Source organism: Elgaria multicarinata, chromosome 1, assembly GCF_023053635.1.
Source record: "Elgaria multicarinata webbii isolate HBS135686 ecotype San Diego chromosome 1, rElgMul1.1.pri, whole genome shotgun sequence".
In the NCBI taxonomy this organism is placed as follows: domain Eukaryota; kingdom Metazoa; phylum Chordata; class Lepidosauria; order Squamata; family Anguidae; genus Elgaria; species Elgaria multicarinata.
The window spans coordinates 91,481,421-91,504,675 of record NC_086171.1 but is presented as its reverse complement, the minus strand read 5'-3'; the positions used below and the strand labels follow the sequence as shown (position 1 = coordinate 91,504,675).

Below are 23,255 nucleotides of genomic sequence, written 5' to 3'. Positions count from 1 at the left end.
TGGCTCTTCCTTGGGCAAGCGGCAGGGCCTCGCCTCGCCTCGCCTCGCCCCCGCTCCCGGACGGAGGCGGGGAGGAGAGCCGTGCCGGGGCGAGACCGTGGCGACGCGAGCGGAGTAGACGGCTGGGTCGGGGCGCGGGCAGAGGTCCCTCTCGCGTCTCCAAGTGCGCCCTGGGCGCGCCGAGCCACCGCTTCGCTTCCCCGCGCAGAGCGAATCCCCTGAAGAGAGACCCGGCTCCGGATGCCGTTCTCCGGCGGCTTGTGGTGGCTGCTGTGCTGTAGGCAAGGCTTCACCTTGCTCCGGCGTGACTATGGCGAGGCAGGCAAGCGGGGGGCAGACGAGGAGGAAGCCGAGGAGTCCTTCGAGCTGCGCAGTCAAGCCGACCAGGTGGGCTCTGCTCGGGCGGGCGCAGGCAGTGCCGGGGTCGCGCCCCGTTCCCTTCGGGGGTGTGGGTGTGTGTGACTTCTGCAGTGTTGTTTTTTGTCATTTATCCCGTGCTTTCCTGACCCGAAAGGAGTCACTCGCGTGTCCCCCGCCCCCCACCGGAGGACAAGGGCTTCTGGAAGTTCCTGGGTTGGAACTTCGCACAGGTTAACTTCTAAAGAGAAAAGGGCTAGAATTTGGAAGAATTTGGTGTGGACTTGCTTACGTTGCGATGTGCAAGAATTAGTTTGGAACATGCCCAGAGGCCTTCTAAGTCGAATTTTGACTCAAATTAAGTCCCGGACCCCACGTCCTTTATTCCCGAAGAGGTATCCCTTGGTCTCTAAATGGATCCATGCTCTGACTCTGTCTAATTTATATGTTCAGGTTTCTTTAGGGTCCTTTGGACTTTGGGAGGTAGCCCTCTGCTATTTGGGGCTGATCTAAACCGTAGAATGGCCCCATTCAGCCCCCCTCCTTCTGCTTGAGTCTCTCCAACCTATCATTAATTCTTTGGGAAACCACCCCAGGGGCAATGTTACCTGCCTCACACTCTATGGGATCAATCTTTCTCAGATAGGCAGAAGCAAGCCGACCACAGGAAATATCTGCTGGCAAGGTGAGTGGGGGAAGGGATGTTTCCTTATATTTATAACCCTTATAGAATGTCATTGCCATGAATTATGTAGGAAAGCTGTTGGCCTGGGTGCTTGGACACCACTTACTCCCCAGTGCATTTCCTTGAAATTGTGGGCAGAGGAAAGTCATGAGGGTCAGAGTCATGGAGAACCAGGCTGCCCCTTGGCTGGCATGAACTCAGACCTGACTTGCAGGGGCGATCAAAATTCATAAGTCATTCATGTCTCGTCTCCCCACATTTCCCACTGCCATTCTGTTTCCCAGGGAATGGAAGACATGGCACTGGTTCTACTGTCTGTATGCCTCCCTCACAGGAGAGGTGAGGACCCAAGCCAGCTGAGATGGGGATGAATTTCCTGACTTGCTTCATCTATCTTCCTTTAGAAAAGGATGATTTCCAGAAAGAAGATTCTGAACCTCTTGGCTTATGTGAGGGCTGGTTGTGGTTACTCTGGAGGCAATGCACTGGGATCTTACCCAAATGTAGTATTGTCTTTGTCATTATTGTTGTAAAATCCTTCTCATTCGAAACAGGTTCAAGGTAGCCAAGCTCTGGCTCAAATGAAGCCATTGTGGCAAGCTGATGTGAGTTGATTTTTAGAGGCATGGTGATGCTAGACACAGAGTCTGACCGCCAAGGACATCTTTCCTTTGTCTGGGCTAGTTCTTTGGATAATCTGTTTAATGGCATCATTTCTTGGCACATGCAAAAGGACAAGCTGCCCTCTTGTACAGAACTGGGCTGAAGGCTGGCTGGCTGGCCGGCCTTTAGAATCCGAAGGCACTTCATAAAGTTTAGCTTAACACAGAGATGGATCTGCTAAGGAATTATGTTTGTGTGTGTGTGTATGAGTGTGTGTGCGCACGCTCACACCCTTTCTGTTCAGGAGCCTCTCTTTCATGCTTCCCTAGTCAGGAAGGCAGGCCCTGTCAAGAGGAACGGGATGTGACATGTTGAGGCAGTGCATTACCGCTGACTGGAAGGAACTGGTTTGAGGTTCTTTAGTTTTCCACACGTGTGCTATTAGGACTCCACAGGAGAGGAAAGACTAGCCCTGAGTTTAGAAGAGGAGAGGGGATCTCAAAGCTTGATTGCCCGGTGGGTTGCAGCTTTGAGTTGCTAACACATCCCTGCCTCTAGCTGCATTTGTAGGCCTTGGAGATGGTCTTCGTACTTGCAGGTTTGGGCTGACAGTTGCTCTTGAATGGATGTGAGTGAAGGTTGTGTCCATCCTGGGAAGTGAGAAGGATTTGGCTTCAAGGAGACTTACATGTGGCTTCCCTTCTCACTTCCTTCCCCCACCTCTGGCCTGGAAGTCCCTGAGGAGCACCTTCTCCTTAATCCTACTTAGCAATAACATTTGAAGAATACGTGATCAGCTAGAGGCAACTGGGAATGGGATAGGTCAGCGTGCCACACCTGGACTATAAGGTATGATTAGTACAGCAGATGCCCCATTCCCTAGAATCATAGAATAGCAGAGTTGGAAGGGACCTACAAGGCCATCAAGTCCAACCCCCTGCTCAATGCAGGAATCGACCCTAAGGCATCCCTGACGGTTGTCCAGCTGCCTCCTCCCCTGCTAACCATGGCATTCTTTCTGAGAGTCCAGAGGTCTGATGAGGCTCCTATCTAGTCACTGCATAAGTTGAAGAACCAACTAGGAGGTCCTGGGAAGTCCACAGCAAGGTGTGAAGTCAATAGGCCCTCCCTTGCTGTTTCTGCCCTCCACCATAACTGATATTCAGTGGAAGAATGCCACCTTTGGACTTGGAAGCTCCATTTAGCTGTCATAGCTAGTAACCATTGACAGTTACATTTAGGGAGGTCTAATCCCATTTTAAACCATCTTAGCCAGTCTTCCCCCAACCTGGTGGTCTCCAGATATATTCCTAGCCAGAATGGGAAATGTGCTGGGGCGTTGTAGTTCAAAGCATTGGAAGGCACTGGCTTGGGAAAGGCTGATCTAAGCCCATGGCCATCACATCTTTGAGCAGCAAATACAATAAAATTAATTGTGTTGTGTGAAGAACTATTTTCTCTTCTCTGTCCTGAATCTACTGCCAACCAATTTTATTAGGTGACCCTTAGTCTTAGTATTGAGAAAGGGGTGGGATTTAATTTTCCCAACACCATACATAATGTTATAAATCTCTTGTCATGTCTCTCTTTAGCTGTCTCCCCCCTCCAAGCTACATAATCCAAAACACTTTAGCCTCTCCTCATAGGGAAGATGTGCTGACTGCTTGATGTTGTTGAACTATTGTGTCTTAAGCCACCAGAACTGCTTTCCCAATTAGATGCTGTGCCAAAGCAGCTGTGGCAGGCATTATTATCTTGCCACTTTCAAGATATCTTGTCATGCGTGAGAGACCAGATGCTGAAGCCAGTCACTAGATAAGTGTCAGCTGGGCGTGCTATAATGTCACCTGAGACTATTACCCTTGCTCCTCTCCCCAGACATCTTGGGAAAAGGGATTTAGAAGACCTCAACCAGACTAAGTTGGCTTTGGGGAGCATGGTCCATAGGAGCTGTCTAGGTTCATTTCCACACACGAAGCCCCATGGGACAACTTGTAGAGAGGCAACGCTTAAGAATGAAGTATGTGATGGTAGTAATAAAACAAAACTATCCCCTTTAAACAGAAGGGCAGGAACCTGAGTCTAGCCAGGTAGTTCTGCCTAAAAGTAGGTGCCATCTCAGCAAGAGATAATGTACCAGAAAGTGCTTGAAATAGCAGCTTTTATCTACTGCAGCTGAGATAGCTGCAGTGCTAAAGGACACCATCCTGTTGTGACTCTGCTTTCATAATAAAGCAAGAGCTCTGGCTTCCCTTTAGGTGCAGTGTCTTAGCCATGTGATGTGAGAGTCCAAGGCTTTCTGAGAGAGGAGTGGAGAGCGCTGGATCCTGGGAACGGCATCCCCAAGAGTCTGCAAGTTGGGTGGGCTTGATAACCATGCATGGATTTCTAGTAGTAGCTGCGAAGTCCCACTATGATAGTTGAACTTTATTGCATGCATTTATTAACACAAATACACAGGTTTTACCTAAGTTGATGAATATGTAAAATTATGGTTTTTTACTTTTAATCTTTGATTCATCTACAGCTTTTAACGGCTTTTCCCCTCCCAATTTTTAAAAGACTGTACTCTCCCCCCCCCCTTTCATACATACAGCAATGTCTATGTTTTATGTCATTTCAGATATTAACTTTGTTACTTTCTGGTACAAAGTCCCAAATGTGGGAAAGGTGGATTTTTTTTCTTTTTTATAGCAAAAATGTATATTTTCCAGGGTGAGGATTTGAGGACTGGAAGTTGTCTATTTTAATTTCTTGTCCAAAAATGTTTTTTTACAAAAATAAGGAAGAAAGACAATTTTTTCAAGGAGGAGTCCTGTGGCACCTTAAACTTTTTTGCGGCATAAGTTTTCATAGGCCAGAGCAGACTCCAGATATGTTAGCTCCCATCATCCCCAGCCAGCAGGGCAGTAACTTTCTGGCTGTGGATGATGGGAACTGTAGTCCAAGCTATCTGGAGGTTTTTCCAAGCTGGATCACTAAAACTCTCTGCCTTTGGGGTTTGAAGAAGTTACTCTGGGGTTTGTTTGTTTTAAATCAGAATGAATGATGAAACCAGATTTTTGCCATGCCTATCTTTGTTTAGGGCAGAGGGATGTGAAAACTGTGGCCCAAGGTCTGCGTGTGCCCTCAGCCTAGTTTCAAGCAGGTGGAGTAGTCTCACCTGCCCTGCCCACCTTTGGCTCTGGCTAATCCACTACCGGCACGCATTCCCTGACTGAATGTGGCCCTAAACAGAAAAAAGATTCACCACCCCTGTTTTAGGGCCTCAGAATGGTGAATATTGATTAATTTCTTCCTCCAACACCTTGCGTGACAAAATGATACAATGCAATCATGCTTTTGCAAGCTGATATCACTTTGCTCTTAATACAACCCCCCCATAATTTGGCAAGTTGTTGAACTAATTAGTCCCATTAAATAAAAGAAGCATCAAAACTCTACTTGATTGGGTTCCTCACTCCTTTTATACATTTATTCTTTGATATTTTAGTCCTTCATGTTTCAAGCTGCTAGCCTGAATTTGAAATATGTGGACTAAAGGTGTTTTTCTTATGGACTGCAAGGGCTTGCAGATGAACAGAGAGAATCAAATTCCACCCTCCATCCCCCCACCTGTATTTTTAGTCTGGAATCCTTGCGTGCTTCTCTTGATTAATATAGATAAGGTAAGTGACAAGTATTCTCTCGCAGAGAACTTCCTTACCTGTTGAATTTTAGCTAAACAGGACAGACAGCAGCAAAACTTTTTTAAAAAATGCCTGAGCTTAGTTGTTATCAACTTATTCACTCCAGTTGGAGAGGAAGGAATGGGAAATTGCCAGAGCAGGTAGGGCCACTTGTAACTCAGGTGAGTGCTTTTGTGAAATCCTCAGTATCTTGCCCAGGGTTCTCCTCACTAAAAGGTAATTAGGGTCTTCTGCAAGAACTCTGAACCAGTAGTTCAGGGGAGGATAACTTGTGGCCCTCAGCATAGACAATGGTGAGTTACAGGCCAAACTTTCTGAAGGGCCACGATTTGCCTACTCCTGCAGTAGTTGCTGACTCTGGGGGACTGATTCTGCCAGGAAGTGGAAGAAACCCCTTTGTGTTGACTGAGGAGGATTCCAGGGGAGTGATCTCACATTCTGATGGGCTCATCATGCAACTGAGCGTCAAGCAAAGATCTGGAAGCACTCTGCCTCATTTGGGTGGTGGTAAGCCATGAACTGGGCCATGATGAAACGTCGTAGGGGGGTTCTCCCTGCCCCAACTTACGACCCCCACGATAGAACACCTATGGTCTTTGCTGCTTTCTAGTGCAGAACTGTAGTGCTGCTTTTCTACCCCGCCTAGGCACATTCGTACGGTCGGCCACGTACAGGACAAGCAGGGGCCCCATCAATGCTGCAAGCTTTGCTGGTGCTGCTTTTGTAAGCCCCTGGCTCCCACTGAAGCTGTCATTCCCAACCCCCCACCCTTTTGGCACATGAGGATAATTGATAACAGGTGGATCCATGCTGTTTGTCAGTTGTTTTACAATGATGTCCTGCCTGGTGTTTCCCTTTCTTCCACAGCCATAGGGCTGGCACCTAGTACGGGAGGCGGAGTAGCGGCCGGAAGAAGAACAGGCGGGCTCTCTATGCCCTCACAACTTTGGTATTGGGTGTGATGGCTGTCATGCAGGACTTCTGCTGCTAGCACTCTACCTGCCTAGATAGTGTTGCAAGCCTCCTTCCTCCTCCATATGTGCCCAGATGTTGCCCTCTGGCAGATAAACATAGTACTGATAAATATGTAATGAGCAACAGTGCCAGAGCACATTTATACTCTATACTCCACTTTTAAAGTGTTGAAATGGCCTTACATATTAGAATTGCATCCATATTATCAAGCACATTTGTTGTTGTGATGTATAATTTGGTATACATTTACTCCGCTGATAATTTATAATTTGGTATAAATTTACTCTTCCTCTAACATTTATCTGGCTAAATGTTAGAGGAAGAACAATAAAGAATGGCTGCATTATGGCTGGTTAAAATGTTTGCATTGGGATATGAAGATCACACTTGCCACCATATTCTCCCACCCACAACATTTCTTTATTTTTAGTGGTTTTCAATATGTTAAGAAATCAAGTGTGTTGTATGGTTCTCTTTTTTTCGCTGGTTTGGTGGAAATCCCTTGTGTTTTCCTAAAGATATGTGGTTTCAGAGTTCTAATTTTAATTAATGGGAAGTGAACTCAGGGTAAGTTACACAACACATGTCTAGTTGAAGCTTCTTCTTTTTAGTGCAGCCTACCCTGCTACCCAAAAGTAAAATGGCTGTTTTGCAGGCTGTAGCAATGGAAGCCACTGCTTCTCAGGGAAGGGGGGATACTGCTGCTTGAATTTGAATGTGAGACTAAGGAAGACAGCTGTGTGTGTGTGTGTGAGTGAGAGAGAGAGAGAGAGAGAGAGAGAGAGAGAGGTTTCAATACTATAACGCACAGTATAAATGCTAGCTAATGAACTGCAATTAAGTTAAATTCTGTCCCCCTCGCCCCCACCAAATTGTTCACCTTTCAGAAAAACAAGGGAATTCTAGAAGAGAAATTCTATTTTATTAAAATATTCCTATACTGTCCTTCAGTCAAGATCATTCAGAGTGATATACAATATAAAATTTAAAACACTTCTAAACTAAAAAAACAAACTTACAAGCTTGGAAACAAAGCAGCAGAGACATACAGGTATAAGAAGAACAATCAGCTCGTACAACAGTCATGGAAAGCTAAACCAAATAAAAACATCTTTACTGCTCACTTGAAGGCAAACAGAGGGGGGAGTAAATCTTATCACCTTGAGGAGGGAGTTGCACATATTTGGTGCAGCTACAGAAAAGGCTCTGTCCCATGTCAAGAGTACTTGAGCCTCATTCAAACTTGCTCATGCACCCCCAAACATGGATATTGTTAGAAGGCTTTAACTTAAACATATTCTGCACTTTTGCATATTGTCTTTGCTTACAACTTACAAATGTACTTACATTTGATCTTTCAGTCCCAGTTCTCTTCCTCTGCAGGTTGGGGCAACACTGAATATCGGGACGGTAGTTTATCAGAGACTTTAGTAAAATACATTGTAAATTCTCAACTCTTCATTTTGACACCCATCCTATTCCAAAGCTTATCTTAAGCTGAAAAATTGTGGATACTTAATATCCAAATGTAAACCTAACAATGTTTATTTTATCAAGCATTGTTAGAACATCAGACCTACTCTGCTAATAAATTCTAAACAGTTTATTTTAAAGGGAGCCAACCTATTGCAAAGGCCAATCCCATGCATGTTTCATCACTGACATGACTTGCCTCTCCTTTTTCATGTTTGTGTGTCGCCTCATGATGATACAGACCTTTTGCCCAATGCCTGCCTGCTCCTCGTAGAATCATAGAATAGCAGAGTGGGAAGGGGCCTACAAGGCCATCGAGACTTGCATTCTTCTCTACAGCCTCAGTCTGTCAACCTTATGTTCCAGCCCACTCCTCAGTGGTATATACAACCCATCACTACTAACATGAAAGCATAAGGCATGGGTGAGCAACTTGTGCCTTTCCAGATGTTTTAGCTGACAATTCCCATTAGCCCTAGCCAGCATAGCCAATGGTTGTAGCCCAAAACATCTGGAGGACCCCATCCCTGACATAAGGAGTCAGTCAGTATGCAGCTATGTGGCTACTGACTCCATGTTCTTCTGAGGTTCAGATGTGAGGGGTGTCCCTGGAGATCCCTTCAGAGACAGGCATTTAAGCCTGACTAGCTCTCTGAAGAGCCACACCGGCCACTTCCTCAACTGGCATGGCTCTGGCTCGTGCTGAGAGCAGCCAGAGTGGCTAAGAGCAGCCACTCAGACTGAAACAGAAGGAGGACGGGTGTTCCAGAGCTTCTCACTGGCCACTCTGCCGCTGCAGCAAATGCCGTGGCGGTGATGGCAGCAGGCTCCCCTGGTGGTGCTGCTGGTGGCAGGGGGAGAGGTGCAATTTGCGTCCGCTCCACCGCCTGGGGTGGGGGATTCGCCCTACCTCATGGGAGGGCTGGCCCTGGTGAATGAATTTGTAAGTCCTTGAACTCTTCTTCCCTTTGAATCAGGAGTGGGGAACATGTGGACCTCCAGATGTTGGTGGACTGCAACTTCCATCTACTCTAGCTAACATAACCTGTTGTGTGGGATGATGGGAGTTGCAGCCTAGCAACATCTAGAGGGACACAAGTTCCTCATTCCTACTTTAAAGCAATGTTTTTGATCCAACAGCACCTGTAATTTGGAATGTGATGAATAGTTAAATTACAAGGCAGGGGGGATTCCAGTTTTTGCAAGGTCGGAAATCTTGCTCGAGATTTCCCCCCCATTTACGATTATGCTTCGTCTCTGGTATAATCCTTCCATGCCTATGGAAGGCTGCTGCCACTCTGCCCGCCCCTGCAGGATTTTGACAATCTGTGCCGAGTTGAGTTACAACAGGTGTTTTGGTGCTTTGGGACAGTTGGTGCCCTGTCCATCACTCCCTACCTGTCGCAGTAGCTCCCTGATCTCCCTCACTCAGCTTGGCTTTATATTTAGTCTCTCTTGCTCTCCTCCCTTTCCCAAGAATGTCCAATGTGATCTTTGCTTTGGGGAAATGGTTGAGAGCTATGCCTAAGCAGAACTTGGTTTTCTGCCTCCACAAGTTCCCCTTAACTGCATGACAGATTTCCTTGCCATTTTTGCCAAGGTTGGGGACACCCCTTGAACAAGGGGCATGAGGCCAGGGTTTTCCCTGCCATCTACTGGGATCTGCCTGCTCTCCTCGCATTTCTCCCCACTCCCCTGCAGAGGAAGGAAGCCGTGGCTACAATGGGACTTTGTTTGTCTGCATCTTACTCAGCAATGTGCTGAGCCCAACACCGAGGTCAGCCAAGGATAAAGGAACCCGTTCAGCTGCTGCAACTTGCAGAGGGGGGTGGCTAGCCAGGCTGTGGCCTGGGAGGGGCAGTAGAACAGACTAGGCAGCCTGGGAAAGTTGCAGATTAATCATTCATTTCCTTGTGTGGTAGGGAAATGGGATGGGGAGGTGGCCTGCATGTACCAATGTCATCATGCATTCCCATTCTTTCTTCCAACCAGCCTCCTGCACCTGATTAAGTAAACAACAATATTGTGAAGCAGGAGGTGTTATTGCATCTCTTGAAACCCCCATCTCTAAACCCTTCCAGTAGTATCCTGCCGTATTTCCCGTTATATTTGGCTCTCATATCTGCCATGCATAGCTTTGTCTTTGTCCTGATGAGGTTTTCTCTCTCTCTCAACCTCTCTCACTTTCCAGGGATCTGCCTTGCAGGTGAACTTCACTCAGCCCAGTCGTGCTAGCAGTGATTCTGAAAGGTGAGCAATGAAGGGTTATTGCATGGAGGTGGGTGAAGAAGAGCTGGCACTCCAATGAGGAAGCGTGTGCATGTGCTGGGGGAGGTGTTACATGTTCCGCACAGTGAGAATTCTGGCTTCCATCACTGCCACCGTAGAATCATGTGCAAACCTGCAGCTAGTTTAACAGACCTCCTCCAGACTGCCTCTCATTAGAGGCCCAGAAATGTGTAAGCCCCCCCTGTCTGTTGCCATCTTCTCAATTTCTCCTTTAATGCTGGCATGGGCCCCCACCCCCAGGCCTCAAGGTGACAGTTTTTAAAACTTGGAAGGAAAAGACTGAGAAGATTCTAGTAAATACATCTTACACATCTCTGTGACATTATCCTCCCTCAATGACATGCCTCCTCATTTGGAAGTCCTACCATCTAATCCCAGAGCTGTGGTGGCTGATGTTGTTTCTCTTTCTCTTAAGTGCTATGGGAAAATTACACTACGTGGTTTTTGGATTCTAGCATGGGGCTTGTTATTGTTTAAACTTATTGTTGGATCACCTTCTCCCGTACAATCCGCCCCGCACACTCAGGTCCTCTGGGAAGAATCCACTTCAGCTAGCAAAAACTAGATTAACAACCGTTACCCAGAGGACCTTTTCTTCGGCTGCTCCCAGACTGTGGAATGGCCTGCTGGAGGAGATTCGTCAACTTGACAGTCTTTTAGAATTTAAAAAAGCAATAAAGACTGATCTATTCCAGCAAGTCTATCCAGTGAAATTTTAGAATGTTTTCAGGATGTTTTAAACATGTATGCTATGTTTTAATCTGTTTTAATGTGTATTTTATATCATGTTTTTATACTGTTTGTTTTATACTTTGAATTGTTTTAGTTTTTGTGAACCGCCCAGGGAGCTTCGGCTATTGGGTGGTATAAAAATGCAATTAATAATAATAATAACAACAACAACAACAACTTATATCCTGCCTATATACGGAATACCCTAGGTAGCTTAGTCCTGTGTCTAATTAAACTATGACTGGGAATTCCTACTGACTTGGATTGTAAACATGGAGAGGTTGGCTGGAGGTTGGGAGGGAGGAAGAGATTCAGTTGCCCATGGTGCAGAGACCTTTACCTACCTAGACGACACACCAGCTGAGTTCGGACGACACACTAATCAACTGGGGGTGGTGGTGGTAATAGGAACAGAATGGGAAACAACCGTTGATTAGCGTGTGGTCCGTACTCAGCCTGGAAGTTTCCCCCTGAAATTCAGGTGTCTGGGAATGACTATAAATGGGGATGATACTCTGCATATGTTTGGAAGCACTCTGCTCTTCATGATTATTTCAAAGTCTAAGGTTAAGACCTGATATTGGGCATACTTCCTGGGTCTCAAACCTAATCCAGATTAAGGCCTTCCAAATACACCTGTTCTCTTTATTCCTGAAGGTTTCAGTTCTTTCTCAGTTAGACAGCAGCTGTGGGAGAGCTGATTTGTTTGGGAAGTATTCTGTTTGGTGACACATCTCCTGCTCTGCTTCTAAGCTAACGGTTCCCAGCTGGGCCTAGGCTTAACTTTGGAGGAATTGACTGCTGGAGGAAGTGACTCTTGCATCTGATCTGTTGCCAGATGGGGCCTGGGAAAAAGCAGAGGGAAATAGAAAGGTTGTTATTATTGTGATGGTAAAATGCAGAGGACGAGGATCATGTACACCGCCTTGGGCTTCTTGTGGGAAAAGGTGGGACATAACTGTAACAAAAAAAAAGCATAAATAAGCCTCTTTTGTGAGACTGAAGGCCCTGGGATTCAACCTCTGGCAGTGGGAGAAGGAGATTGACCATAGCTGTGGTCAGCTTGTGGGGAAGGGAGGAGTGAGGCCTAGTGGGGGTAGAGCAGTTTAGTTGGGAACAGAGAGGCGTTAGAACAGGTGACATCAGGAGGGCCTAAAAGTGCACTTAATTTGTACTTGAGCCTCAGAATTCATTCTCAATAGTTGGACAAATGACGTAGCAAACAAGTAAAGAGTGCCTCTGAGCAATGCAGAGGTGCTTTCATTTCTCACTATCCCCAGCTCCCAAGTATCTGGGATGAGCTTCCAGATCAAAGGGTGTAGCTTTTGGGTGAGTTTGACTTCCGTTATCTCTCACTTTAGAGTGCTGGGGGCCTTGTTTTTCTGGGGGTTGCCTGCCTTGCAAATATCCTTGCAAGCTAGACTCTGTGGAACTGGATTCTCTGAGATGTGCTAGGGGGGGGGGGTCATGGAATGGGGAGGAAGGCATGTCTGCCTCTCGCATGTCTGCCTTCTCTTTTTTGTCCCCACTTCCCACTCCCCCACATACACAAAGAACACACGCACATACTTCTCTCTCAGGCAATCCAGCCAGCATCCTCTCCTCTACTGAGCTCCTTCATTTCCCAAATTTTTGGCAGCCCTTCTATATAAACAGCTTATTTTTAGTCTGAGGTTAACAGTGCAAGTCCTCTCAGCCCACTTTCCCATAACTGTAGAGAGAAGCGGTGGGGGCGGGGCGGAGGCTGCATCCCTTTCTCCTTCCCTAAAAGAAGAAAGGGGACGGGTGCTAGACTGGGAGTGGGAGAGGCTGGAGTTCTCTGAGAGGGGAACTTGGAAACTGTAGAGCAGTAGCAAACCTTGGGCCCAACCTCCAGCCAAATCAGGCATTTGAAAACTCCAATTCTTCTACTTATTTTTTTTAACCATATATGTTGACAGTGCCGCTGTTGTGAGCCGCTTTAGGTCAGGCTGCAAGCCACTAGCAGGTCCCAGCCAGCCAGGCGGAGGCTCTAGAGTGGATCCCACCATGGGCCCAACTACCTTTTATTTGGTCTTTCATCCACTGTTCTGCCTTGTTCTGTTTTTTTAAAATACAAAGAATGTGGGTAAGGCGGAAAGATAAGGAGAAAGTGAGTAGAGAAGAGCAGAAGGAAAAACTTGCTTTTAAAAAAAACAATAGACATGGATCTCATGTAGTGAGGGGTAAGAGTTTTACTTGCTTGGGTATCCTGAATGTGGGGTTAAACGTAGTCCTGGTTCTGAAAAGATGGAAGACTACCGTTCTAGAGCAAGCATTATGGGCTAGAACTGAATGATATCTAGCTCGAAGAGCCTTCCCAACCTGATGTCCTATGGATGTGTTGGACTGTAGTTCCCATCACCCCAGATGGGAGTTGTAGTCTAACACATTTGGAGACATGCAGGATGGGGAAAACTGGTCTAGAATTTGTGTGTGGGCGGGGGGGGGGGACAGTTCTGTGTCCTCTCCACTTATGCTCTATTCGCAGCTCAGGTTGATGTCTCCATCCCATTACCTGTTTGCTGCCCTCAGGTCCTTGCCAGTGGCTGAAGATACGCACCACCTTATCACAGAGAAGAAGTGTGGAAGGGTGCAAGATGTACCTGATGCTATTGTGAAAGGTGAGATCGCTTGTAGCATAACTCACAAGCTATAACCAGGACTTTTTCATTCCTTATGTATTTGTAATATATTTGATTATTCTGTTTTATTTGATTATATATATGTTTGTAATGGCTCTGGCTACACAAATAAACTTCTCTTTACATTACCTCTGGGAAGGGTGGTCGGACCACCAGATGCTGCCCAATCTTTTAAGGGTGGTTTCCCCAATACCATGTAGGAATGGTAAGTTGTGTCTTAAAATGAAAGAATGAAAGGGGCTAGATTCTGGGCTGGTGGCTTCCATCAGGACTTAAATCACACATGCTGCCCTAGTCTCAGGTTGCGCAGTACCCAAGAGTACTTGAGACCATTAGGTGTGATCTTCCGTGGTTGTATGGACTGGCTGGTCACTTCTGCTTGTAATCAGGACATATTCTCTGCACAACCTGGAATGTAGCTCATAATGTAGAAACCTGCATTTTTTCACTTCTTTAAAAAAAAGCCTTCAACATGATGTTTATGTGCTTACAGACACCTCTCTTGATGTCTACCAGGTTCCCTGCCCCTCCTGTTTTTTATTTTATTTCTTCTTATTATTATTTTTAACAAAACGGGGAAGCTAGCATGCTGCAAAGTGAAGTGCTGCCCTCCAGTGTCATCTTTATTTAGGTTCAAGAGTGGGTTTGTGTGTTGGACTTCAGATCCCAACTCTGCCCTGTACTTAGGTATTTGGACGAGTTACTTTTCATTTCATCTTACCAGTTTGCGTTCTGGGAAATGAATGTTTTGTGACTGGCTGTGCCCACCGTGGTAGCCATTTTATAAATTGGTACGACGACGCCCCCCCCAGCAACATTTTCAAAATTCTGAATGTGGCCACCGATCCAAGAAGGTTGGGGACCCCTGTTCTATTCTTTATGGACGCACAAAGAGAAGCAAAGGGTCTTGAGTTTAGGAAGGGGGTCAATGTAAACCCATCACCCCATCTTCCTATCCATCTTGCAGGCTGGCTGCAGCGAGAGGTGCGGGGAGGTATAAAGACTCCGTGGCTGCGGCCCCGCAAATACTGGTTTGTGCTGACCGAGGATTCCCTTGACTACTATAGCGGGTGCGAGGTGAGCGCCCGGCGCCTTGGGTCCCTTGTCCTCACCAGCCTCTGTTCTGTGCTATGGCCTGACAAGCAGACCTACAAAGAGACAGGTAAAGAGTATGTGTTTGTGCCTGATTGAGGAGTAGGACCAAAGCAGGGAGCCCTGCCTCCTGAATTCGCTTGCTTGGGTGTTCTGAACATTTAGCATCTGTGTGGTCTGTGAGTGGCAGCAATGGGGAATCCAAGGCCTCTTCTCTCTCCCCACCCTCCTCTCGCCCTTTGTTTGTGTGTCTTTTGTAATATGTATGTGTGTGTGCTCAGCAGGGAGTTGAACTCCTAGGTTTTCCTGCCAGGGTATCAGAAGCTACTGATATACCTATTGTCTATTGTGAGGTTGGGCTGGAGGGAAACCTGTTTCCTGTTTGTTTATTTGTGTGTATATGTGTGTTAATTGCTTGTTGGTTCTCCCAGCATGATTTCTGTTGTGTTTGTACTCCCTTTTCCCACTTCTGCAGGATACTGGGCAGTGACTGTTTTCGGCAGGAAGCACTGCTACCGGCTCTACACGGAGCACTTAAATGAGGCTGTGCATTGGGTTTGTGCACTGCAGAAGGTCATCATCAGCAAAGCCCCTGTTCAGACCCCCACGCAACTCCTCATGTGTGACATTGAGGTGAGGGATGAAGGAAGGGAATGAATGGGTGAGATGAGCACAAGGCCATGCTAATGGAGCCAGGAATGGAAGTCCTCAGTAATGGGCACAGTGGTTTAATTCCTGGAAAAAGGAAGAGACATTTACATACAGCGTTTCTTACTAGGGGTGTGACCGTAATCCTTTATGGTTGTATTGGTGTCTTTGATTCTAATATTTGTAATTTAATTCTTAGAATTGTTTTAAATATATCTAAAATGTTTGAGTTTCATGTATTGTTTTCAAATATTTTTATACTGTCATGATCTAACCTGCATGTGTGTTGGTTTCGGTCAGAGGTGCAGCCTACATTAAAATTAGTAATATTTAATGAAGTCTTGGGGGGGGGGGCATGGGTGGAGATCTGGGCCTGTTCCTTCTATTTCTCTGTGACTTATCACCAACAAGTGCAACATCGCACATTGTGGAGGCTGCCCTGTGGGTTTGCCATGTAAAATGTGGGTGGAAGTTGAGGATGACTTAGTCTGCTGTCTGAGACATATCAGCAAGGGAAGTGCCTCTATGGTGACAGCAGCCATTCACACTGTACACAGACTTAGAGTGCTTATTCCAGGAGGGTGACATCTTGGATACCGTAGCAATTCCATACATTGGCACAATAGTTCTAGGAGGTACCCTGATGCCATCCCCTACTGAAGGAGGGTGATCTCAAGGTTCCTCCCCTTGCGGGTTGAATGGAAATGCCTCTATCTTCCACCCTATCCTAGGAGAACCGCAACAGCCCAGAAAACCTGGATCAAATTTATCAAAATAATCCCATCCTGTGTTATACGGCTGGTCCTATCTATGCACCACTACTACCCTTCTCTTATGCAGGTGAGTGGGTCCTTCCTCGTGAGGGATCAATATCCTCCTTATCTTGTTGGCTTCAGTCCTTGTTGCCATATGTGCTTGGCCTACGTGGTTGAAAATGGCAACAAGCCGCGGGGCGGATTTAGGTTCGTGGAACCTTGGCTAATGGCTCGTTTCTCTCCCCCCATCCCTGGCCTTGTTCTGCAGCTCCTGGTGGCCAAGGCTATGCAGGGCTTCGTGATGAAGCTGTCAAGCTGTTCCACTCACTTCAACAGCTGGAAGGGGTGCGAGAGCCAGCACTCCTCATGCAGGGGGTGCTGCAAACTTGCCATGACCTCCCATCCCTGGTGGATGAGATTTACTGCCAACTGGTGAAGCAGACAACAGAGCCACCCATACCAGGTGCACCTGCAAACCTGCGCTACTGGCAGCTGCTCACTTGCATGAGCTGCACCTTTATGCCTTCCCTGCCTGTACTGTGCTACCTGCAGCTGCACCTGCAGCGGTGAGTCTGGGGCAAAGGGAAAGGAATGTGTGTGGTGGCAGTCTAATGCTTTATTGACTGCCGTAAGGTTGAAAGACCAGTGATCAGCTAGCCAAAGCCTCCCTGTCAGTCTGAAGGAGATTAGAGGGGGGAAGGTCTTGACTACCAGCTTTTCTGCTTCTACAACAACTCTTATTCATAGGGGGATTAGGACAGGTTTTCTCCAATCTCTGTGTTCAGAGACAGGTTACTTCCAATTTCCAGAGGCTGGGTTTAACCAGAGGGCATGGATATCTCCATCGTGCCGTACTTGTGATCTGACACATCAGTAGGCTCTTTAATAGTTGTGTCTTTGAGTGTGGAGCAGAGCACTGAACAGCATTCGTATTAATGAGGTTGGACTATAGGTCTTCAGTTATCTAATGCCAGCCTTTTCCTGGCCCCAGCAGGACAGAGAATCGGTTCCCAGCCTCAGAGATAGCTCAATATGGACACTTCATCACAGAGGCCCTGCGTAAGACCAAGAGGTGGGAGTGTGTGCCCTCATTGGATGAGATTGCAGGACTGATGGGACACCAGGAAGTGGTGTGCACCATGCACTGCCCTGGCACCGGCACCTGTCATGTCGCCATCACCTCTCAAACCACAGTCCAGGAGGTGAGCAGAGGCCAGGGGCTTAAGCAGCGGCTGGGAGACAGGACTTTGGTTTGTGGCAAAACCCCTCCCTTGGTGGCTTCCAGGCTACCCAAACAGCTGACCGCACAGATCTTGGTGTTACTGCTTCCATCCCTTCCTCGAGAGGAAGCAAGTGATACAAGATGTCCTTGTCTTCATCAAGAGGGCCAGGCATTCAGAAATTCACCTTCATCCCCTCCCCAACCCATCTGTCTTTCCTCAGCATGCTTGACCCTGTCTGTGTCCCCTTTGCAGCACTGAGTGCCCTCCTGCTGGACATGGCCAGGCCTCCTGTCACCTCCTTTGTCTCCTCGTCCCAGGTGGCCCAGAAGCTGATGTTGCGCCTGGGCCTGGCCTGTAGCCCCAACTCATTTGTCCTCTATGAGGAGACCTGGCAGCGTGAGTGCCCCCTTCCGGAGGATGTGCTGGTGGCAGAGGTCCTCACCAGGTTTGAGAAGTAAATGTCCTCATACAACTGAACTTGTGTCTCAGTCACATCTGAACAGAGGAAAGGTCCAAGAGTAGGCAGTATGTGAAGTATCCTGAATTTCAAAAGCAAGCAAGATCCTCACACCTAGGTCTGCAGAGATGGTCTTGCAAATATGGAAGTCATGCTTTGAGAAATGTTGGCTGCTGGTTGCAGTGGTAGGGGCCACCTCCTGCAAGCAGAAACAGGAGTTTGCTTAATTTATTCAGGACACAATTTTGAGAAATGAAGGATGTAAACAAGAAAAGGCTGCATACGACTTTGTCTTGGGTAGTGGGAAGAGGGATGTTGAGCTTTACCATGGAGAAGTAGAGGAAGGGTGGGATTGTCCAAGTTAAAATCCCTTTCATCTGCCTAACGTTTGATTAGGATAGGATGGTTTATGAGCTGCAGCCCTGATGAACAGTCTTTTCTTGCTTGTTCATTTGGCCTAGCTTAGCTGGAGATGAGTCACACTGGAAGCTCCCTGGAAGTCTCTGGTTGAGGCATTATAGGTGTCTGAACATGGACCGTGTCCCCTGCAAAAGCCAGGAGTTTGCACTGCTGTTTAAGCAAGTAAGGGTCATGCTTCCGAGTTGTCAATCTTGGAAGATTAACACACTTCTCTACCCTCTACCTACAGGCCCATGAGCTGGTCTTCCATAACTGTATGCCTGCCACTAAAGAGACACTTCAGCCTTTGGCTGCAGTGCAAAGCCTGAATGCTGACTTCTCTACCCGCATACCCTGCCCTTGCTCAGACCAGCTCTTCCTTGTTAACCTACATTGCATTTCTGCCATCGTTCTCTACTTTACCACCCTCTAACACCAAGATCTTCCATGCCACCAGGGGATTTCTCGCTGGAGCGTTGTCTGCTGGACTGTGGAGTGGCTCCTCACTGGCAAAGCAACAGGTGAAGTGGAAGGAACATTCACCCGGCCATCTCTAGGAGGCGGCCATCAAGGACAAACCGAAGCAATTGCAGGGGATGAGACAGCTAGAGGCCATGGCAGGCCACCTCGACCTGGTGGGCATGTGGTTGGCCTTTGGCTCTGCTGCCTTTGATTGAGAGGCTCATCAGGTGAGTTTTCCCACCTGCATTTCTACCCATGTAGGCATGACATTGAGAGATCAAGTGTATGGGTTGGGGAGAGGGACAAGAGATAGGTGGCCGGCCCACACAAGATCAATGGTGAGAAATGTGGGGGGTGGGCAAAGCAGAATCTACATGGTATTGTAGATGTAAACTGGACACGGGTTGTGAAAGAGAAATAGAACTGGTATCAATACAATTAGATGTATTTATGATGAAGCATATGCCTTGCTGGGATCAGGAAAAGGTATTTTCCCCATTTTGGAAAAGGTATGTGTGTTGTCTGGAGGCATGTGCAAGGGAGTGTGTGACATGGTCTTATGTCCTGTGGTGGATGAGGTTTGCTGGAAGATTGATCCTACTGTACACACACACTGTTCCTCTCCCTAAGAATAGGGTCTACTAGCCAACGTGGCTTCTTCTCAGTCTAGCTTTAAAGTGGGGGGGGGAGAGGCGTTGCTGGTTTTATCCATTAGTTGTAATGGCTAAAAACTGGACTTACAGTGAAGTAGTGTTCCGGTCCATGAAGTGTGCAGCAAGGAAGAAAGGCTTAACTCCCACTTCTGTAGAAGGTAGGGCCAGTCACATTCAGGCTGTGTCCCACAGGAAGGGGAGGAACTTGCTACAACTATAAGAACTTTAAAAAAACACCAACGCTTCAGAATAACTGCTGGAACTAAATTAGCTCTCGTAGAGGGGATTGAGCAGAATCTCAATTCCACAGGAAGGGTGGGGGGTCCACTCAAATGCAAAATAGCACAAACCACCCCCAACCCCATAGCAAGAAAAGCTTCTCCCTATTTATATGCATGATACAGGGAGGCGCTCCATGTCTTGCTGACCAGAACTTCACTTCATTTATTTATTTATTTGGAGTATTTTTATCCCGCACCTCAGCCAAAAGGCTCTCGGACTGGCTTACAATTTATCAATAAAGAAGACAGCCCCCTACCCTCAGGCTTACATTCTAAAAAAGACAAGACACACAAGGAAAAGTGGATGGAGGGAAGAGGGAGAAAGAAATTAAGGAGACTGTTTAGGCTGGTGGGAAGGCCCTGCTCCGTCCTCTCATCTCCCAATGGAGGGGCAAACCAACAGCTCCTTCTTCTTCCCCACAGGGTGAAGATGTTAGCCCTGGAGAGGGGGTGGGCATGGGGTCCAACTGAAGCAGGCTCCAGAGCCAAAGCGGGTGGGTCACAATTATATGATCCGTTGTAGGACTTGAAGTCCAAAGGATGCCCCGTGGAAGCAAACTTGTCAATTTTACAGTGGTGTGTGAATGTGGAAGGTGAAGGTCAGATAGCTGCTTTTCAAGTGTCTTCTAGCGATGCATTGGTTTGTAACACAGCTGTGGCTGCTGCACTTCTGGTGAAGCACGCAGAAATATCTCCTGGAGGTTCCCAACATAGCCACTGCTATGCATTCCCTTACCCATCTGCATATGGTGGTGTGACTTTGACCCTGTTCAGGTGACACTCTAAGCCATCGGTATGCGTTTTGAGCTAAACAGTACGGCTTAGTGTGTCATGTGAACCATTACTACTCATGGTGGCTACGTAAACACAGTTTAAACATGCTCACTAATCATTTGTTCCAAGAGTTAGAGGCCTAACCATGGTTTAGTGTGTTGTCTGAACGGGTCCTTTTTCTCAGGGCTCCTGGCTTGTAAGAGATAAAAATGTACATGATTACTCTAGGGTGTGCTTCAGGTAAAACCTCAGAGCTCTGGTTGTGCCGAATCTTTTCCTTCAGATGAGAAAGGTTTGGGCAGAAATCAGGCAAGACGATTTCCTAAATGCGATGAAAAGTGGAGCTAACCTTTGGCATGAATCCAGGTCAGGTCTCAAAACTATCCTGTCCTGTACAAGAGATCCTTGCACATAGACAATGCTCCCAATGTGTGTGGCTGAAATTAATGCTACTAAGGTTACCTTCCAGGTGAGAATATGCAGGGAGATATTGCGGAGTGGTTTGAATGGTGTACCTGTCAATGCCTTGAGGACCTTTGTCATATCCCAGGAGGGGCAACGAGGAACTGCTGGTTGGAGAAATTAGGGTCACTCCTGGCAGGAAGGATTTTACTGTGGGAGAGGAGATGAATTGTTGGGCGCCTAGGTGGGAGCACCGTATCCAACGCTGTCACTTGTCTCTCGGGCATGGCTGGTGCATCCCTCAGCCGCTTATCAACTGCCTCAGTTTCAGCTAGAACTGGAGGTGGAGCCTATCATTTAAAGTCCTTATGGCTTTGGCCAGAATAACGGGGGGGGGGGGGGGGGAAATGGGCTGAAGCAAAGTCCGCAGTGTCCCCTTCAAAAAACTGTCAATCTCCTTGCTCAGAGCCTACTTGAGACCCTTGCTCAATATCAGAAACAGGCCGCAAAGCATTCCCTCTGCCAGTAGACAAGCTTCCTCAATGTTGTCTATCACCCCATCGTTCCTGGTGGTGAACTACTGGGGCAGAGGGTGGGTGCGTGCCATCTTATCCACTAAAGAATGCATGACTGTGCTGGTGGCTGTGCTTGCTCTTTTTTACAACTTTCCCTCCTTTTTGTAACGGGGGTGGGGGTGGGGGAAGTAAAGGCAGTGGGGGAAGTAGAAGAGCCGCTAGATGAAAAAGTGCGATGTGTATCCTGCTTTTGGTTGCGGCCGCGTGACACCTTTGCCAACTGTTTGGCTAGTGCCGTGGCTACTTCACAGACCACCTGCTTGTTTAAGTACAGGATGTCTGCTTGAGTCTAGGCCAGTCCCTGTTGCAGGAAAGCCTGAAACAGCCTCCCTTGGAAGGGCCTGAGAACGTCAGAACAGGCTTTGCTGAGCCCCAGGCATGTTGCCAATGGAGATTCCCCACACGCGGGAAACCTGTCCTCACTGAGGGACATTCCTCTCCCCCACTTGTAGCTTAACTTAACTGGTCACATCTAAAGGAGGGATCTGTGGTGTTCATCACTAACTCAGTAGAAACGAGCCATCTGGAGACTGTCTTGCCTGGCCGAAGCCTGGTGTGCACACTAGCAGAACTACTGATACTGGGGGACGGCCCTTCCTTCAAGGGAAAATGCGGAGACCTGGTAGGACCGTGGTCAGGACACACTCTAAGCCCGCTAACAATATCTTGGTGGGCTTCTGTGGGCAACGATAGTGCTGAAAAACCAGACACCCCCCCTCTCCACTGATTTTTGGGGGAGTTTTAAGTGAAGTAATTTCTGAGGTGAAATAGAGAGAGGAGGAGGAGAAGTGGAGGGCTTGAAGGAGTCTCTCACTCATCACCACAGTGGGACTTCAGCCCAGAATATGACAAGTCCTAACACCTGTCTAAGAACTGACAGAAAGGTGACAGGCCCTCTTTCTCTTCCCAAAGAAACTAGGAGTAAACTATTAACTCTACTCTTCAGTAGGATGTAGAGCCAAGATTGACAAGGGTGTGTGTGTGTCCCCCTCCCCTTCCTGTGGGACACAACTTTGATGTGATTGTCTCTGCCTCCTATGGAAATGAGTTTACCCTTTGCTCCTTGTTCTATTCCCTTGCTGACCCGGAAACTGTTTGTTCCTTTTAAAAAAAGGTGTGTTTTTGGAAACTGAATTATTTGCAGATACAACTTTCTTCCCTCTTGTTCAAGGATATAGAGCACATCCTCCCATTTTCTTTTTGGGCCTGGCTTGGAGTGCCACCAATATCTGGCAGGACCCTCAGATTTAATCTGCAATCAGAGGAGCAAAAAACTATAGCAGGAGTGAGCTGAGGTGTGATATAGCAACTATCTTTTGCTTTCTTTTCAGGTATTATGCAGCACCTACATGCAAACATGTTCAGCACCAACCTGCAGCAGGAGACTCCAGTGGCCGCACTAAAATCAGGGATTGTGCTCACCCAACTGCCAGAATTGGGATGCTGACTGCCTCCTTGCCCTGGAAGCAGCCTTGTAATCCAGGACCAGTGCCTTCAGACACTTGTAGCAAGGATACCAGTGGTACTTTATGCTCCTAAGGAGCTGGTAACTATGTCTCCTCTCCTGTGCAGAGGGATCCCCCATCCCCACAATTGTATAAAAATATTTATATCAATAGAATCACTGTCTTTGTTCTTCTCTCCAGTAAAAACAAGTGGACATTCCCCCATTACTCCCAAGCAGTTTTACTGCAGTGCCTACACCTCATAAATCACCTAGTTTTTACAGAGTGCATTATTTTTGCACACCCACTAGACATCAAGAGATTTCAGAGGCCAGTGGAACCTACCCAAGGCCATCACTATCTCTTGTAAAGCTCCCTATTTTTAATGCTTTGTGTGGGCATAGGGAGAGAAGATAGCGGCTGTTTATTTTTGACAAGGTTAAAGTTAAACGGGGAAGTGTACATGTATGAAACATACTAAAGGGTGCTTAGCTTTTCTCTAGAACTGTTTGGCATTAGAGCAAAGGTTTGAACTACTAGGGGGGGAAATCCCTCCTCTCCCCCCACAAAGACATTGTCAAAGCCAAGATGATACTGTACTCAATGCTTCAGGGCAGCAGTGC

At 47.2% G+C, this 23,255-nt stretch overlaps 1 protein-coding gene across 2 annotated transcripts; it reads left to right on the top strand.

Annotated features, from left to right (window-relative positions):
• Positions 1-90: 90 nt before the first annotated feature.
• On the top strand, positions 91-22,808 carry PLEKHH3 (pleckstrin homology, MyTH4 and FERM domain containing H3). 2 transcript variants are annotated; one of them, XM_063132153.1, is made up of 12 exons: positions 91-387; positions 9,974-10,032; positions 13,357-13,445; positions 14,434-14,628; positions 15,034-15,191; positions 15,938-16,046; positions 16,230-16,527; positions 16,953-17,163; positions 17,502-17,638; positions 18,103-18,223; positions 18,498-18,729; positions 22,519-22,808. In XM_063132153.1, the coding sequence occupies exons 1-11, from the start codon at positions 241-243 to the stop codon at positions 18,711-18,713; spliced, it is 1,740 nt and encodes a 579-aa protein (XP_062988223.1). In that variant the 5' UTR covers positions 91-240; the 3' UTR covers positions 18,714-18,729; positions 22,519-22,808. The 2 variants fall into 2 exon arrangements, with proteins under 2 accessions (XP_062988223.1, XP_062988232.1); XM_063132162.1 differs by having other exon boundaries at positions 92-387; positions 16,956-17,163.
• The last annotated feature ends 447 nt before the right edge of the window (positions 22,809-23,255 follow it).